At 45.9% G+C, this 18,828-nt stretch overlaps 2 protein-coding genes across 2 annotated transcripts; one reads left to right on the top strand and one right to left on the bottom strand.

Moving 5' to 3' along the window:
• The first annotated feature begins 2,980 nt into the window (after nucleotides 1-2,980).
• On the top strand, nucleotides 2,981-9,219 carry LOC113876645 (haptoglobin). Its single transcript, XM_027516099.1, has 7 exons — nucleotides 2,981-3,092; nucleotides 4,999-5,072; nucleotides 5,354-5,452; nucleotides 5,731-5,802; nucleotides 6,356-6,457; nucleotides 7,287-7,361; nucleotides 8,319-9,219. Exons 1-7 carry the CDS (start codon nucleotides 3,088-3,090, stop codon nucleotides 9,095-9,097), a joined length of 1,206 nt encoding a protein of 401 aa, XP_027371900.1. The 5' UTR covers nucleotides 2,981-3,087; the 3' UTR covers nucleotides 9,098-9,219.
• Nucleotides 9,220-11,285: 2,066 nt separating this feature from the next.
• Nucleotides 11,286-18,717, bottom strand: TXNL4B (thioredoxin like 4B). Its single transcript, XM_027516106.1, has 4 exons — nucleotides 18,447-18,717; nucleotides 15,276-15,444; nucleotides 13,772-13,923; nucleotides 11,286-12,876 (listed from the first exon to the last, which is right to left on the bottom strand). The coding sequence occupies exons 2-4, from the start codon at nucleotides 15,405-15,407 to the stop codon at nucleotides 12,711-12,713; spliced, it is 450 nt and encodes a 149-aa protein (XP_027371907.1). The 5' UTR covers nucleotides 15,408-15,444; nucleotides 18,447-18,717; the 3' UTR covers nucleotides 11,286-12,710.
• Nucleotides 18,718-18,828: the final 111 nt, after the last annotated feature.

Here is an 18,828-nt window from a genome sequence, read left to right on the forward strand (position 1 = left end):
TTTCATCATTCCAAGCAGAAACTCTGTACCCATTAAGCAATATCTTCCCTTTCCTTCCCCTGCTGCACACACCCCTCCCCTGCACCCCTGGTGACCTCTATTCTACTTTCTGCCTTGATGATTTTCCCTTTTCTAGACATTTTATACAAGTGGAATCATGTGTTTGTTTTTTGTTTCTGGTTTCTTTCACTTCACATAATATTTTCAAAGTTTATTCATGTCATGGCATATATCAGATGTTCTTATAAGTGAACAATATTCCACTGTATGTATTTTTATCCATTTATCTGTTGAAGGACATCTGAGTTGTTTCTACCCTTGGATATTGTGAATGATGTTGCAATGAACACTGGTGTACAAGAATCTGTTTGAGTCCCTTTTCAATTGTTTTGGGCTTAAATACCTAGAGGTGGAATCACTGGGTCATATGGTATTAATAATTCTAGGTTAGGATTTTGAGGAACTGTCGTACGGCTTTCCAAATACTACTCCATTTTACATTCCCACCAGCAATGGCTGGGAGTTCCAATTTCTCCACCTTCTTGCCAAGACTTACATTTTTTTTTCTTTTATTTGTAGCCATACTTGTAGGTGGAGGCTTCCCAGGTGGCTCAGTGGTAAAGCACCAACCTGCTAATGCAGGGGATGCAAGAGATGCGGGTTTGATCACTGGGTTGAGAAGATCCCCTGGAGGAGGAAGTGGCGACCTGCTCCAGTATCCTTGCCTGGAAAATTCCATGGCGAGGAGCCTGGTGGGCCATGCTGAGGTCATCAAGCGTTGGACACGACTGACGGCACACGCACATGCTTGTTGTAGGTGTAAGCTGGTATCCTGCGATTTTGCATGTCCTTAATGACGTTTTCCAACAGTGTTGACCATTTTTCATGTACTTGCTGATCATTTTTGTATATCTTTATTGGAAAAATGTTTATTCATATCATTTGTTCATGTTTAATTGGGTTGTTTTTCATTTTGTTGCTGTAAGAGTTCTTTATATAGTCTGGACAGTAAATCCTTACTGGATACATGATTTGTAAAAATTTTCTTCTATTCGTAGATTATCTTTTTACTCTCTTGGTATTATCTTTTGATGCATAAAAGTTTTAAATTTTGATGAAGCCCAACTTATCCTTTTTTTTTTTTTTTGCTGCTTGCGATTTTGGTGTCATATTTTAGAATCCATTACTGAGTTTGCTTGGTTTTGAGCTCTATAAAAGCAGTATTATTCACAATATAGTTTCCTGAAACTTGAAGTTCTCTTTAAAAATTATGTTTATAAAACTATCCATGTTCTTTCACAGTTCATTCATTCTCATGGCTGTGTAATCTTGTTATACAAATAGATCACACATTATTTAGCCATTCTCCTATTGATAAACATTTGTGCTGTTTCCAGTTATTTTGCTATTATATCAGCACCACCTTAAATATCCCAGAGGGATTCTTCTGCACACTTTAAGAACCACTGGGCTTTTATAAATGAAATGAGTATTATTAAAATTGAATAGTACTCAGCTGCAGACATTTGCAGTTACCAACAGTTAGAAATGGACCTGGAACAACTGACTGGTTTAAAATTTGGAAAGGAATACATTAAGGCTGTATATTGTCACCTTATTTAACTGACATACAGAGTACATCATGTGAAATGCCGGGCTGGCTGGAGCTCAAGATGGAATCAAGATTGCCAGGAGAAATATCAGTAACTTCAGATATGCATATGACAGCACCCTTATGGCAGAAAATGAAGAGGAATTAAAGAGCCTCTTGATGGTGAAAGAGGACAATGAAAATCAGCCTAAAATGCAACATTAAAAAAACTAAGATCATGGCATCCAGTCCCATCACCTCATGGCAAATAAATGGGGAAACAATGGAAACAGTGACAGACTTAATTTATTTTCATGGGCTCCAAAATCACTGTGGACAGTGACTGCAGCTGTGAAATTAAAAGACGCTTGTTCCTTGGAAGAAAAGCTCTGACAAATCTAGACAGCATATTAAAAAGCACAGACATCACTTTGCCAACAAGGTCTGCACAGTTGGAACATAAAGAAGGCTGAGTGCCAAAGAACTGATGCTTTTGAACTATGGTGCTGGAGAAGACTCTCGAGAGTCCTGTGGACAGCAAGAAGATCAAACCAGTCAATCTTAAAGGAAATCAACCCTAAATATTCATTGGAAGGACTGATGCTGAAGCTGAAGCTCCAATAGTTTGGCCACCTGATGCAAAGAACTGATTCACTGGAAAAGACCCTGATGCTGGGAAAGATTGAAGGCAGGAGGAGAAGAGGGTAACAGAGGATGAGCTGGTTGGATGGCATCACTGACTCAATGGACATGAGTTTGAGCAAACTCCAGGAGATAGTGAAGGACAGGGAAACCTGGCGTGCTGTAGTCCATGGGTTGCAAAGAGTTGGACACGACTGAGCAACTGAACAACGACAACAATAAAACCATGATAACCACTGCCATTGAGTATGGTTTGCATCTACACTATAGCCTTATCCATTCTGTGTGATTTGTTGGAACAAGCAATCAGAGAAGATACAATGAGTACATTTTACTGATTTCAGGTTGGAGAGCTTTGCAAAACAGGGAGATGGCAACACAGTGTGGGGGACATGATTGTGAAAAGGAAATGTTTAATTGAGAGCCCTGTCTCAGCCAGGTTGCAGGAGTGTCTCTAATGGATTTGAAACAACCCCAAGAAGGGCTTTGTCCAGTGTTGAAAAGCATTCAGAACAAACAGACTCAGATTGACGGTTCCTCCCCAAGTCTTGCACACTGGCTCATTTCGGGAAACCCTTTGGCAGCTGCACGGGGTAGTGATGTGGCCAGGATTCTTCGGCTCAAGCATGAAGAACACCAGGGGAAACTCAAGCATGAAGCAAGAGCTGGACTCTTTAACAGGGAGGTTGTTTGTGGCTTTGTTACTGGAAAATGTGAGTAACCTTAATAAGGCCAAAGTGTGGAGACACAGCAATTACAAAATGAAGAAGGGGGTGGAGTGAGATACTGGGGACATAAAAGCATCAGCAGGTGCCCCCAACGGCACTGCTCTTCCAGAGCCAGACACACCAACGATGAGGTGAGTCCACAGTTTGCTCCTATCCCTCACTTTTCTCTGGATTATTTCATCCTTCTTTGGATATATCTTTTATCTACATGACAGCCTGAGTACAGGAGAGGCCTACAAGAGAAATGCAAAAATATAACGAAGATAAATAAGGCAAATGGACTAAATTATAGACTTTGTTTGCTTTCTGATGCACAGCGTGCAAACAATGTTTTATCCTCGTAAAGCTTCTCAGGGTTTGTTCTGTCCTTGGCTCTGACTCCCGATTATTTAGGATGGATCTCACTCTTCTTTGCCTGGGGGAATCTACTCATGTGTTTGGTTTTAGAGCCAGGAAGCACCAAGGCTCAACCTGTATTTATAAGAAGAATTATCTTCCAAATATTAGCGTGTTTGTAGAGGATCCTCTGTGTTCTATGTGCTGCATAAGGTTCTGGAGGAGATATTGGAAATGGATTAAAGCTTGGTCCTTGACTTCTAGGAATTATGAGTTTGGAGCAGTCCTTTCAGTCATTACCTCATTGTTTTCCAAATTTCATTCATTTGCACATCAGCTTCACGGTTCTCACCGTATTCCTGTGCTGCCCATACTACTATTCTTTTTGTAACATTCTCTCTGGGGTGTCACTGGCAGCTCAGTGGTAAAGAATCTGCCTGATAATGCAGGATTCGATCCCTAGGTTGGGAAGATCTCCTGGAGAAGCCATCCCCTTCTCCAGGAGATCAACCCTACTCCGGTATTCTTACCTGGGAAACCCCAAGGACAGAGGAGCCTGGCGGGCTACAGTCCATGGGGTCGCGAAGAGTTGGGCATGACTTGGTGACTGAGCACACACATAGGGAGTAAAGGTTTACTATGCAAAGATTCTCTGCTTTTCTATGTCCATAAAAGGTGATGTTTTCAGGTGGTGCTGTCTTTCCCATGAGACGTGACTTTCTCTAAGGAATAGCTTTTTCCTTGAGATTATAAAGTTTTCATCTTTGTGGGGAAGCTCCTGTGGTAGGCCTCCAGACGTTTTTTCCCCCTTTTTTGGCCACACCACATGGCATGCGGGATCTTAGTTACTCAACCAGAGATTGAACCTGGGTCCAGGCAGTGAAAGCTTTGAGTCCTAACCATTGGACTGCCAGGGAGTTCTCCCTGGCATTTTGAATATGCCTATTAGCAGATTAAAAAAAAAAACGTATAATGAGAAAGACCAAAAGTGAAACATTTGAGTGACACAAGGCACTCAGATTTTATCAAAACAGAAAAATTTTTTTTCTGAAATGTTGAAATAATGAAACTAGGAACTTAACCAAGCCATCTCTGAGTAGTTGCCATCTTCCAGGGAGATGGTCCACGGGTGGGTATGGCCTGTGTGCTGATGCCCATGTGCACAGGCACGCTTTTACGGACTCAGTTATCATCCAGGTAACCTTCTGGAATTTGGGAGTTCGCTATACGACTTCCTGAAGTCAAATTATCATAAAATAATAGAAACAACTACATCAGTGTTTTATTATGAAAATTTCCCCAAAGTAGAGAGAGTAGCATAATGATAACCCCCCACCCCCACCACCACCCCATCGTCTAGATATCCACATGCATTAGTGGAATCCTCGTAGCCCAGCACCTCAGGGTGCTTCCCACTCCAAGGGAGGCTTCTCTTTGCTGAGGAGCTCATATGTTGCAAACAATTTAGTGTTTCCTGAATCCTGCTACGCACTGAGGCCCGATCCCTTCCTAATCTTGCTTGCTCTACTCTGAAGCTGCTGTAGAATTCCCAGCAGCACAGAACACACAGGAACCTCTGTGACTGGGAAGCTGCTAAAGTATGCATGTGGGTGGGTGAGGGGTCTCTAGGTAACAGGATCGGGGAGTGTGTGTGTTTAAATGGGGAGACCAGCAGCGCCCTCCTTTCTGTCTTCTCTGCAGCGCCCTGCAAGCTGTCATCACTCTCCTGCTCTGCGGGCAGCTTCTCGCGGTGGAAACCGGCAGTGAGGCCACAGGTAGGTCTGCCTTTGGGCGAGGGCTGTACCTGGCCGCACTGCTGCATCCCACTTGGGCCCATCAGATCTGCATCCTCTCTGGGAAAATCCAATTGCTCCTTATCCTGATCTTTGGTCTTTCAGTATCGTAAAGAACATTGGGGAGCCAGCCAGCCAGCAATCTCTCCTGGGCTTCCATTTCGGGTGTGGGAGGTTGATATGCTGTTTCTTCTCTCCTGACTTTTCCAGTCTCTAGGGGCAGTTTCTGAAAATGAACCTTGTCCTCCTGTTTTCCTTTGCAGCCGACAGCTGCCCAAAGGCCCCCGAGATTGCTAATAGCCATGTGGAGTACTCGGTTCGCTATCAGTGTGACAAATATTACAAACTGCATGCTGGAAATGGTAAGCCTGGGCGAACACCTTCGGGTTCTCCTGTCCCAACCCCGGACTGCCTCAACACAGTCTCCACTATTGCCACGACTGCTAGTCACCTTGACCATTGTCTGTCCTGCTGGGCTTTACTGGCGCCCGCAGCTCTTGGCTTTAGCATAGCGCTCCTCCCTTGCTCCTCTTCCCCCGCCCTCCCTGCTCCTACTTCTCTGACTCTGCTCTTTAAATACCTTCTCTCCTAGTGCTAGGTCCAGCTTTTTGCTCATTTTTTTTTTTTCGTTTTGTTTCAGGGGTGTATACTTTTAACAATAAGCAATGGATAAACAAGGACATTGGACAGCAACTTCCTGAATGTGAAGAAGGTAGGAAGTCAGGCCTGGGAAGCAGATTGAAAGTGGGTACTGAGGGGTTGGGGCATGGCAGGTATCTTGATCGAAACATCCTCAAGGAACATCCTCCCTGTGAGGCCTCCTCTGGGCACACACCAGTCGAGGACAGGGACTGGGGGACCACAGGTGGCCGGGCAGAGACGTGCACAGGCAGGTGATGGTTCCCCATAAAGTTCACTAGGGATGCATTCATCTGGTCTCCTGGGCACTGACTGAATCCACTTCCACAGAGGATCAGGGAACCCTGTATGTACAGAGAGCCCACCTAGAGATCCCTGGGCCAAGGGTAAAGCAAGCTGCGGGAAGAACAGGTCGAGAGAGGGCAGAACAAAAGCGCAACCCGTGGGAATGTGCTACAAGCGGCTGGAGATGGGTCAGGACTCAACCATCACCAGGAAGAGCTGGTGCTCTCTCCTTCTGGGAGGGAGGGAGTTTGATGTGCAAACCAGCTTCTTCTGTTCTGACTTTTCGCATCTCCAGGGGCTGTTCCCCAATATGAACCTTCTCTTCCTCTTTTCCTTTGCAGATGACAGCTGCCCAGAGCCCCCCAAGATTGAAAATGGCTACGTGGAGTACTTGGTTCGCTATCAGTGCAAACCCTATTACACACTGCGCACCTGTGGAGATGGTAAGGCCTAGACGAATGCCTCCTGTCCCTCCACTTCCATGGGGGATGGAGCCAAGGTAACTGGTCAGAAAGGGCATGTGCTTTCTGGAGCCAGGAGATGCAGGTTCTAATGAGGGTTTTGTCACTGGCAGCTGTGGCCTTTTGGGAAAATTAACTCTCTTCAGCCTCGAGTTTTCTTCCTTGTTAAGCAGAGGAGATGCCACGTAGCCTACCCATCTCAGGGTGAGATCTATATAAAACAGGATGGTGATGGTGATGATGGCAGGGAGCCCTCAACTCGTGAGCGCAAACGCTCCCGCACTGGGTAGTTTTCTCCACAGATTTGCTCACGAGGTCCTCACAACACCCCTCTGGAGACACTATTATTTATTTTTGCCAAGTTGCACAGCTTGTGGGAACTTAACTTCCTGACCAGGGATGGAACCTGTGTCCCCCAAATTAGAAGGTTGGAATCCTAACCACTGGACCACTAGGGAATTTCCAAGAGAGGATTATTATTCTCATTTCACTTCTGAAGAAACTGAGGCATAGAGAGGTTGATAAATTTGCCCAAGTTCAGGTAGCCTGTATGAGGGAAAGTCAGGATTTGAACCCTGATTCCAATCCTGTACTGCCTTGACACAATCGCCTCGGCCACCTAGACCACCATCCGTCTGCTGGGCTTCACTGGCCCCCAGCACTTGGCTTCTAGCACCGAGCTCTTCTGTTCCTCCCCCTCCCTGGCCCTCCTTCCTCCTATTTCTCTGACTCTGCTCTTTAAATATGCTCGCTCCCAGTGCTAGGTCCAGCTAGTGTCCCTTTCAGCTTGTATTCTTTCATTTTGTTTCAGGAGTGTACACCTTTAACAGTAAGAAGCAGTGGATAAATAAGAACATTGGACAGAAACTCCCTGAATGTGAGGCAGGTAGGAAGCCAGGGGCCTGGGAAGCAGACTGAAAGTGGGTACTGAGGGGTTGGTGCACGACAAGCATCTTGATTGGAACATCAAGGCACATCCTCCCTATGAGGCTTCCTCTGGGCACACACAAGCCAAGGACAGGGAGCGGGGGCACCAGAGGTGGCTGGGCAGAGATGTGCGCACGCAGGTGACGCCGCCCCTTGAAGTTCACTAAGGATGTGTTCATCTGGCCTCCGAGGCACTGACCGAGTCCACTGTCTACACTGTCCACAGAGGATCAGGGGACTCTGTATAGAGAGCCCACCTGGAGAGCCCTGGGCCAAGGGTAAAGCAAGCTGCAGGAAGAATAGGTTGAGGGAGGGCAGAACAAAACCGTAATCCATGGGAATGTACTACAACAGGCTGGAGGAGGGTCAGGACTCTCACCAGGAGGGGCTGTGCTCTCTCCTTTCCCTCCTGGAACAAGAGGGTTTTGTCCACCCTCTTCTGCTGCTTGGGCTGTGGAACCACTAACCTGCTGGGTTTCGACTGCAGTATCTATAAAACCTGTGTTCCGGCCAACATTGCTTCATGTCCCTATTTATTCAGAGAGAAGGAACCTTGGTAGCTCCTTGTCCTTACACTGAATTTCAGGGATCGTGGACCTCTAGTTGTGATAAATCACTTAAATATACCTAGAGTTCAGCAGCTGGGGTTTGAAAATTTCAGTGCTGTTTGTGAGTCAGAAAAGCAGGAAACAGAACTCTGCTTTAGTGATGTGAACATTAAAAAAAAATAATTTTAAACTGTAAACATTGGGGACGGGAGGAGCAGAAGGTACGGGCAAAGCATGTAAATGTTTCTAGCCCTGGAGACATGAAGAGCGATAGTTTTGGACAGCGGCAAGAGTTGGCGTTTTTATGTTTCCCGGCCCAGAGGACACTCACACCCCGCTCCTATTAATGATGGTCTTGCTCTCAACAGTGTGCGGGAAGCCCAAGCACCCCGTGGACCAGGTGCAGAGGATCATCGGTGGCTCATTGGATGCCAAGGGCAGCTTTCCCTGGCAGGCCAAGATGGTCTCCCAGCATAACCTCATCTCGGGAGCCACGCTCATCAATGAACGATGGCTCCTCACCACAGCTAAAAATCTCTACCTGGGTCACAGTAGTGACAAAAAAGCAAAGGACATCACTCCTACTTTAAGACTCTATGTGGGGAAGAACCAGCTTGTAGAGGTGGAGAAGGTGGTTCTCCACCCTGACCACTCCAAGGTAGACATTGGGCTCATCAAACTCAGACAGAAGGTACCTGTCAATGACAAAGTAATGCCCATCTGCCTACCTTCAAAAGATTATGTGAAGGTGGGTCGTGTGGGTTATGTGTCTGGCTGGGGGCGAAATGAAAACTTCAACTTTACGGAGCATCTGAAGTATGTCATGCTGCCTGTGGCTGACCAAGACAAGTGTGTGAAACACTATGAGGGCGTCGACGCACCTAAAAATAAGACAGCTAAGAGCCCTGTAGGGGTGCAGCCCATACTGAATGAGAACACCTTCTGCGTCGGCCTGTCCAAGTACCAGGACGACACCTGCTATGGCGACGCCGGCAGCGCCTTCGTCGTTCACGACAAGGAAGACGACACCTGGTATGCGGCCGGGATCCTGAGCTTTGACAAGAGCTGTGCTGTGGCTGAGTATGGTGTGTACGTGAAGGTGACCTCCATTCTGGACTGGGTTCGGAAAACCATCGCTAACAACTAAGGCGGGGCTGGCTAGGAGCAGCTGCCTGGAAGGACGAGGGGAAAGCTGCACAGGAGTGGAGGGGACACGAGTGCAGTGTGGCGCTGGTGGGTTCCAGCCAATAAAGAGCTTGCTTTGCCTCACTTCTGCAATGTGTCTTGCATTCTTTACCACTGAGCCCCCAGGGAAGCCCGTCTGTGCTGTTTTTAGCCTTGGTTTTTTTTGTTTTTTTTTTTTTTCTCTCACTGACGGTACAGCAGCAGCCAAGTGCTCTAGACTTTACTGGGAGTGTGGCAGAAAACACCCGGGCCAACTGGAAATCCCTAAGGTGATACGAACTGTCCCACTGGGGAACTCATGATCACTGAATGAGCGCCTATTCGATGGCAGGCCTCAGGGAGGTCACAGTTATCCTTTGTTTTATAGACAAGGAAATGGAGAGTCAGAGAAGTGATTTGCTGAAGGTTACCCAGCTATTAAATAGAAAAGCTGAATCTTGAACCTTTGTTGTTGCTTAGTCACTAAGTTCTGCGACCCCCATGAAGACCCTACCAGGCTCCTCTGTCCATGGGATTTCCCAGGCAAGAATACTGGAGTGGGTTGCCATTTCCTTCTCCAGGGGATCTTCAGCCCAGGGATCAAACTTGCATCTCCTACATCGACAAGTGGGTTCTTTACCACTGAGCCCCCAGGGAAGCCCAAAGCTGAGTTCTGAACCTAGGTCTGTCTGAACACAAACCCTGAGCTCTTTTCACAGCATCCTCTGCTTCTTCCGAGTGGAGGAGGAGAAAGAGAGAAGGCTGGTGAGAAAGACACGGGCTTGAGCGGCACGAGTGTCTGACAGATACTACTCCGTTGCTTGTGCTCCAACACACCAGCACTTCGGCTAACACAGTAAGATGTATAAAGGCAGGGTTTCTAGATTTGCTGGGTCCAAGTCACAGCTCAATGACAAACCTGCCAAGTTCCCTGAGCTCCCTGCCCATTAGTGTCCTGGGCTCTCCCACGGGGGGCGTAACCCAGACAGGCTCTAAAGCGCCATCAGTAGAAACATTCTGGGGCTGGGGGGAGTCAGAAGTCTCTTCCTGAGGAGGGGCTGCTTTTCCCATTTGGAAGAAAGCAACCCTCAACTAGGACTCAAACCACAGCCATCTGAGTCTTTCATTTCACAAAGATAAACTGTTCTTGCTATGAACAGTTTCCCAGAACAAAAGTTCCGGAGCCCAGCCCATGAAGCTCTCCTTCTAACTGAAGAAGAAGAGTTCTAAGTGAGCCACACACCTTTACTCAGCACACTGGCCCTTCACCAGCATACAGTCTTGTCACGGCAAAATGCGGCCTCCCCTGCTTAGGGCTTAAAATGTCGACTGGTGTCACTACTCTCTCTCTAGTGTTCTGTCCTTCCCTGTGATGTTGTCACAGGCGCTCTCCAGACCCATCGATAATGAAAAGCAGGTTGGAGCTCACAGGCCAAGGAACAACTGAGACCTGTATTCTAGAACCTGCACAAGAGACGATGGCCAGAAAGTCAAAAATAACACAAACATGTAAAATCCTGCTTCTAAGCATACAGTTATACCTCTTTCTTCTAATAATACCTTCAGCACTAAGTTTTTTTGAAGAATAAACCATCCAAGTTTTTTCTGAAGAAAAATCTGATTGTATTAAGTGGCTTCTGCCTCTAAGGAGAAAAATAAAACTTTCGCTATTTTGTCACTTTCCTTATCCCCTCTACCTTCCTCCCCGGCAGCACCTCCTGCCCACCTGCCTCCCCCTCGGGTTTCAGTGACACTGAACTCTGTGGAGCCCTCTCAACACGCATGCTGTCTCCAGCCCTGGGCCTGCCTCCCCCTGGTTCCCCCTAATGCCCTCCCCCTTCTCCATGAGTACTTCCTACTCTCCTTTAAGGCTCAGGAACTGTCTCTTCTAAGCTTTTTTTCCATCCTGGAGTCATTTGCTTTGTGCAGTACCTGGCATAGGATGGGGGCATACAGTATGTAATTAATAAACACTGTGGAAGGGAGAGCAACTATGATGGGAAAAAAAACACAAACCTGGACTTCAGAGAAGCATCACCAAAAAGCCCTCAGGAGGAAAGGCATGAGAATCTTATGCGTGAAAGTGCTGAGTTTTTGCTGTTATCTGAGCACTTCTCACACCTCAAATGCTGTGTAATTTAGGCTATGAGGGACAGAAAATCCAACCAAAGTGACACGTGGTAAAGACGTTTTATTCTTTCACAGAAATCTGAAGCCAGGCAGGTCTAGAGTCCACTCAGGAGCTTGATATCGTCATCAGGGACCCAGGCTCTTTTCATCATTCTTTTCAGCATGTTCATTTTTCATCCCAGGGCTGGTTGCCTCATGGTCCTAAGATGGCTGCTGTGGTTCCATGCATCACGATTACCAACGTAAGCAGGAAGTGGGGGCCAGGAGACAATGGAGGTGGTGGTGAAAGGATTTTGTTGTCTCATTCCTGAAGTGCTCTCTCCTTTATCAATGAAGGCCACCCAGGTGCCCAGCAACCTTCCTCCTCTGACACGTTTGTCACAGAAGACTTGGAAAGGAAGCACCCGGCAAAGGGGGACAGTTGTGCAGTGACCGTGCTGCCCTGCCTGAAGGCCAACAGCTGCCAAGCGGGTCGTGTGCTGTCTGGCGCTCTGCCTTCTGGTTCTGCATACGTTCTTATTCTAGAAAGTCAGTGCCATTAGCTCCATGAGAAGAGGAACCTGTCCAAGTGGTGAAGGTTGTGCCAGGGGGCCCTGAGAGAGCAAGAATTCTTCATAAAGTTATTAAAACCGGCAAGTCCTATATAGATGATACTTCTTTCTAGCAGTTCTGAGATCTCTTTCCAGTCTTGAGTCTCTGAAGTACAGTTTTCTCCTCAGAAAGAGAGGGAGCTCCGGGAGAGATTGGCTCCTACTGACTAAGGGTACTTAATTTTTTGTTTAGCTCAAATTGGGTGCTGGACAGTAAAGGAAGTCCAAGTTCTCACCCCTGGGGCAATTTAATAACATAAAAGCTGGTAAAATGAACAAGCCAAGATACCTTTAAAATTCTGAGCCAGAAAGTCTTGCAGATAAAACCACCTTGGCCACTATCAGTAGAGACTGATTTATTCCAAGAGAACCTGGGATAGTAGGTGAGCATGAGATAAATACATGCACGGAGGGAAGGCGAGGCTGAGGATGAAGGAAGGGGTGGGTATGTACACGTAGGGTAGAAAACAAGTGTTTTTGCTCTTATGTGAACTGATTTTCTAGTTTACTCAATGTTATCAAATAAACATAGTTGAATCAAACTGTCCTAGCCAAATTTAGAAGGATTCTGTATTATCTTAAAGAATAAAGAAAAGCACAATATACAGAGAAATTAAAACACCCACACTGGGGAAATTGACCACGGCTGGCTTGACCTCTCTGAGATCTGCAGGGTGTAGACACTTGGGCATCCCCGAATGTCCCAGCATCAGTGCGGTCTTCTGCTTGGCGGCCGGTACTTTCTGTTGAGGTCAAACCTCTTATTCTCTGGGATGCTGACCATGTTTCTGAAGGACCCCAGGAAAACCGCACAGCTGGAGTTAGGTACTGTTTCGAGATGGGCCTTTCTCTTCAACTCTGATGGCAGTGAAAGCACTAAATGTCTTGATAGAGGAGGTCGTATTTGGGAATATTCTTGGGATCAATAGGACTTTGCACAATAAGTTTCCCCCTCATTGCGCCTCGATAAATTACTTCAATCAAATCTATGAAGTCTTGCTTGGTTTTGAAACTTCCCACAAACTTAGTGTGATCTGGAGACCTAAATAGTGTAGGAGAGAAACAACCTTGCTCAGAACTTTTCAAAAGTACTTGTAAAGCCTTCAGGATAAACAAAGTAAACAGCAGCTCTCTCACTTTCTTCTGGTCAGGGAGCCCTCAGACACAAAGCCTGACACTGATTCTCCATTTGTGATTACAGGGCCCATTTGACACATGACTAAAACCAGTGCTGGGGGCTGCTGGGAGAGCACGGAAGCCCTACCAGGTGGCCCATTTAAAGTCATTATAGCATTTGTTACAGTATGGCTTCTGTTCTTTGTTTTGGCTTTCTGGCCTCCAGGCATATGGGGTCTTAGCTCCCCCAGAAGGGACCGAACCCGAACCCCCTGCTTTGAAAGGTGAAGTTTTAACCACTGGACCATCACGGAAGTCCCTCATCTTACTTATTTTTGACAGACTCTGAGAAAGGATGACTTCAAAATTCTCCTAACTGAAAGCAGACAGAACGCTTGGTAAGGGAAATGCATGTCTTAATTTGCTGAAGGATCACTTCTTTCACAGATGCAGCCAATGAGTATCAAGAGTTTAAGAACAATGGCCCACTTTGTTTGAAATAAAACTCCTGGGAAACTGACAAAAGCTGTTCTGTATTTTCTGCAGTGATGGATGGTGAGTGCTTCACAAACTGTACTAGTCTCTCAGATTTCAGTAGTAAGTTAACATTCGCCACTTATACTGGAAACACTCTCATTTTGTACCAGAGTTACACACACACACACACACACACACACAAATTAGAAACTTCATCAACTGAGGAAACAGTACCAACATAAGACACACAAAGCCCCCATCACATCCAAGTGGGTGAGCTACTGAGACTGACTGGAGAAAAGAAACTTTGAAGACTATAGTGACTTCATGTCAATCTAACTTACCCATAATCCACTTTCATATGCTGCCCATTGAAGAAAAACACAGTAGATGGAATATAACTGATGTCAAAATAGTGTGTATAAACCGGGGTTTGGTCCACGTCTACTAGATAGATAGCAGCCATTTTACTTAAGTCAGAAGAGGTCTTAGAAAGCTGCAGATGGAGAGAGAGATGTGGATTACAACAGTGGATTACAACTGTTAACGTTTCTTTTGTGAACCTTTTTACTAGAAGAATTTTCTGTGTGAAAAAAATTCCCGGACCAAGAATCTAGCCTGTTGGGAGTTCCACGTTAAGAGACAGTGTAACCCTATTCAGAGTCTGAATCACTATTGGTAGGGTAATGAGAGGGCCCTGAGAAAACTGGGTGAATATATTTCTTCTTTTTTCCTTCTATTTTTGATTAAAATATGTGTTTTTAAACTTTTCATGGATTTATAAAATCCATACTTGCTTAAATAAAAAAGTAAACTCAGAAATATGTGGTACGGATACTGCAATTCTCCCAAATCTCCTTGTTTCCAATCTCACTCATAAATGAGAGTTATGACGAAACAGCAGACCCTTACGTGGCACTTGCTGTGTGCTAAGTGTTCTAAGTGCTTTACACTTGTTGGCTCCTTTAATCCATACAACATTTCTAGGAGGTATGCAAGGCTACAGGCACCATTTCACAGATGAGAAAACTGAGCCACGAGGACATAATATGCCCCCAGGCACACAGCCGTAAGCAGTAAGGCTGGGCTCTGAACTCGGACAGCCTGGCTTCACAGTCTACACTCTGTGATACTCCACACCCCCACAGTTGAGGGTAAAATGCTCTGGCCGCTTTCCCACCAGGTTAACGCATCACACCCTCATTGTTGATCACAGTCATGGGGTTTCTAACACTGGATCCACACTGCGGGTGGCAGCAACAGAAAACGTGGGTGAGGTCTTAGTCCTGGGTAAGTCAGAGACCAGGATAAGCTTACTCTGTCCTGTATTCCCCTCTCGACTCATCAGACTGTAGAGATGTGCTCTGAAATCATAGATTACCATCAGGCACACACTGGAGGCGGCACCCCAGAAAAGCATATTTGCAGGCAAAGAAAACAAAGTTCAGATCCCAGCTCTGCAACTTAGTGGCTCTGGGCCCGTGGGAAGTCACCTGACCTCCCTGGCATGCATCTCCCCTCTTGGGAATACTAATTATCCCACTGTGGGGAGCACTGAATGAGACAATGTTCATAGACTCTAGTTTGTAGCGTTTCTGGTCTTCCACTGCTTGTTGGTGAAACCGAGCTTCGGCAGCTGCTAGTGGGGAAGGACATCTAGGGCGGATTCCACACAATCACAGACTAGGGGGTTCGACTCAGGCAGGCACATCATCGGCTCTTGGTGGAAGTGTGCTAACAATGGAACAGCTGTACACCTGGGCCCTGCCTGCCCCTGCTCATGCACTCTGCAGACGTTGGAGTAAGAACGTATAGGTTTTTAATAAAAATCTTAAAAAATTCACTTACTATGTCGTCTAGCTGCAGACAGACCGGATCCTCGTCTCTCCCAAACCTGAGAACCAGCACCTTCTCTGCAGTACTTTTTATTGCTTGGTCTACTGCCTTTTTGCTACTCAGTTTGGGTAAGAGGAAGCTCATGTTGAAATAATCCGATTATCAATCCTCACTGTTGGTCCTGAAAGTTGCAATGTTTAAACACAGATTAAGTGCATGAGTCCCTAATTTTGAAACACTGTTCATTTTTGGAGTAGGTGACATGTATATTTTTCCCTCTTAGATGAAAAAACGTTTCATACAACGTAGTAACAAAAAAGTAAAAGGAATACACTAAATGCACAAACAGGTGGCAAGTAAGTCCACCAGTTATCAAGAAACAACACAGAGAGCTATACTGTAATAAAATCTCCCTCTCTCTCCCCTCAGAGGGCTTGGTTGCCAGCGCCCTGGGGTAGTTACCAGGCAACAACTTTCATTAGTTTTTCAGATATCTTTCAGAGTTTGTTATGCGTTCACAAGAAAATACAAAGATGTTTTTCCCCTTGTCACTCAAAAGATAGTGTATTCTATCAGTTGGTTCCAGCGGGAAAGAGATGCCATCTTCCAATTTGGTCATTGGCAGACTTTCATTGAGGCGGGGCACAGGAAACAACAGGGTGTAGTGAAGAAGCCTCGGCTAGGAGGGCCAGGACGGGGCTCTGTTCTCACCCCAGGCCCGGAGGAGCCACAGGAGCGAGTACTTACCAGAACCGCGTGGCCGACGGTGATGGGTGGACAGGGCCGCTGTAAAGGGGGTCAGCCTGCAGAGAGGGGACACAGCCACTCTCCTCCCACCCTCTGAGGCTAACACTAACGCTCCCACTGACTGACTCCAACTGGAACAAAGAGGGCGGGGGAGCTGCAGAGGCAAACAAGTCTCCTTGACACAGAGCAGTCTAGAGAGGAAGAGTGGATCTGGAGGGTGAACGACAGATGTCCAGCACACATACTTTACCCACTCTTCTGCACTTTACCTCACGTGTGAGTATCTTCCCACTGCTCTAAGCAGAAAACTCACACATTGCTTGTTACAGTACCATACTACTTCATGCATGTTCCATCCCTTTTGTACATTCCATCCCTTTTGTACAGCCTTTTAAAGACAGACATTTATATTATCATGAGTTCTAGTTTAAAGATTCTTGGTGTATGTCTTATTGAGTGTACCTCATTACATGCAAACAGATCAACTAAGAGGGCGTAAAAACCACACGTGCGCGTGCGCGCGCGCACACACACACACACACACACACAAAATACAGAGCAGAACACTGAGATAGAAGGGGATTCTCATTTTCAGGTTCACAGTTACATTTTTAGCTACAAAAACAAGGACCAGAATCCATGCCATCAAATTTCTAGTCCAGTATTCCTTTTACTACAATGGAAGTGAAAGTGAAAGTTGCTCAGCTGTGTCAGACTTTTTGCGACCCCATGGGCTACACAGTCCATGGAATTCTCCAGGCCAGAATACTGTAGTGGGTAACCTTTCCCTTCTCCAGGGGATCATCCCAACCCAGGAATTGAACCCAGCTCTTCTGCATTGCTGGTGATTCTTCACCAGCTGGGTTTCAAGGGAAGCCCAACTTATTTACTACAATAAGTCCTATTTTTATGATCAAGAATACTCTTTGATCAAGGAGCTCTATTTCTGATCCACAACAGACTCCACTGAGATACTTGATTTTTTGAATTCAGTCCCAGGGGACTGAATGCTATGAAAAGGGACGATTTCATTCTCTCTTTTTCAGCGACAAGTCACATTTTAAGATAAAACTCATGTAGGAAGGGAAACTGTCCCAGTAATAGGTCATACTTTTAATAGGAAAGAAGACTGCCAAAAGGGACTTTCGTCAAATGGGAGTGGCAGAACAAATTACTGATGAAAGGGAAAGTCAAAGAGAAGATGGATTTGTCCCACCACTAGAAATCAAATGACCAGCAACTTCTGTATTGTTAAGAGAGGAGGAAGCAGTCAACAGGGAGTGCGGAGGTAAGCAGGTAAGACAGTGGGACTGGATAAGTGTTGGAAGGAGGAGAGGGAAATTTCTCTTTAGGCATGGGGAGAGACCATGCCTAAGAAAATGTCCACAGCAAAGGATACCAATAGAGAACTGACAAAAGAAGAGGTAAAAATGGACAGATACATTCGGAAAGTTAAGCTTTACCTGTAAGCAAAGGAAAGCAAATTAAAAGATATATCTTTAAAAGTCATTCATTTGGCAAAGATTAAAAAAAAAACAGCAAGAGTGTGAGTGAACTGGCAGGCATTCAATACCTGATGGAAGGTAGAGAAACGAAACTTTTCTAGAAAAGAAATCTGAAATACTCTTTGACCAACAATTCCACTTCTGAGAATCTCTAGTAAATAAATAGACATGTGCACAAAGATTTGTGTACCATTGCTAAGTGTGAAAAACTGGAAACAACCTAAACAGTCATCAGTAGTGGACAGAGGGAATAAATGATAATATAGCCCAATGATGTACTAGCACAGTGTCATTATATACTGGGTTAGAGATGAATAATTGAAAAACCCTCATGATAAAGAAAAAAACTTTATAAAACAGTAGTATATAAAGTGTGCTCCCACTTTTGTACAAAAACCTAAGTATAATGCATATATAAATATTCACATAGAATAATAAATAAAAATGAAAATGCCAGGGCTTCCTTGATAGCTTTGTTGGTAAAGACTCCACCTGCAATGCAGGAGACCCCAGTTCGATTCCTGGGTTGGGAAGATCCTCTGGAGAAGGGATAAGTTACCGATTCCAGTATTCTTGGGCTTCTCTGGTGGCTCAGCTAGTAAAGAATCCGCCTGCAGTGCAGGAGACCTGGGTTCCATCCCTGGGTTGGGAAGATCCCCTGGAGAAGGGAAAGGCTACCCACTCCAGGATTCTGGCCTGGAGAATTCCATGGACTGTATGGTCCATGGGGTCACAGAGTCGGACACGAGTGAGCGACTTTCACTTTCAACTCCGTCAGAGATTATCTCTGCGTGTGAACAGACGAAGTGACTTTTACTTACACTGTGGGCGCGCGTCTTTATTTCTCCCAAATATCCGACATATATATTTTTAATGATGCCTGTGGTTGGGCTACTTCTGGCCCACAACTGCTGGGGAAAACGCTACTTACTTTAATTGTACACGTCACCTCCTTCTTTTCCACTTCAGGGTTGTGGACAACCCCGACGCCTTCTCGAAAAAGCCGACTCAGACGGCTTTTTTTCCCCTGCCCCAAACGCGGCGGCGACCCCAATTCAAAGTAGCCTGGAGCCGTTGCCTAGCAACTCTCGGCCGACCACCAGAGCGGATGGAAACTGAAAAAGAAAACGCCCAGGCGCAGAGATGAACGCGCGTTCCGCTCTCAATAACCCAATGAGCACAAGAGGTTATTCTAGTCACCGCCCACCTAACCCTGCTCTGACCGGAAGCCCTAGGGTCACTCCCGCCCTTATTAAACCTGACCGGTCTCTTTACTTCTCCCTCCCACGCCCCACCTAGAGGCGGGGCCTCGT

Source organism: Bos indicus x Bos taurus, chromosome 18 (assembly GCF_003369695.1).
Source record: "Bos indicus x Bos taurus breed Angus x Brahman F1 hybrid chromosome 18, Bos_hybrid_MaternalHap_v2.0, whole genome shotgun sequence".
Lineage (NCBI taxonomy): Eukaryota > Metazoa > Chordata > Mammalia > Artiodactyla > Bovidae > Bos > Bos indicus x Bos taurus.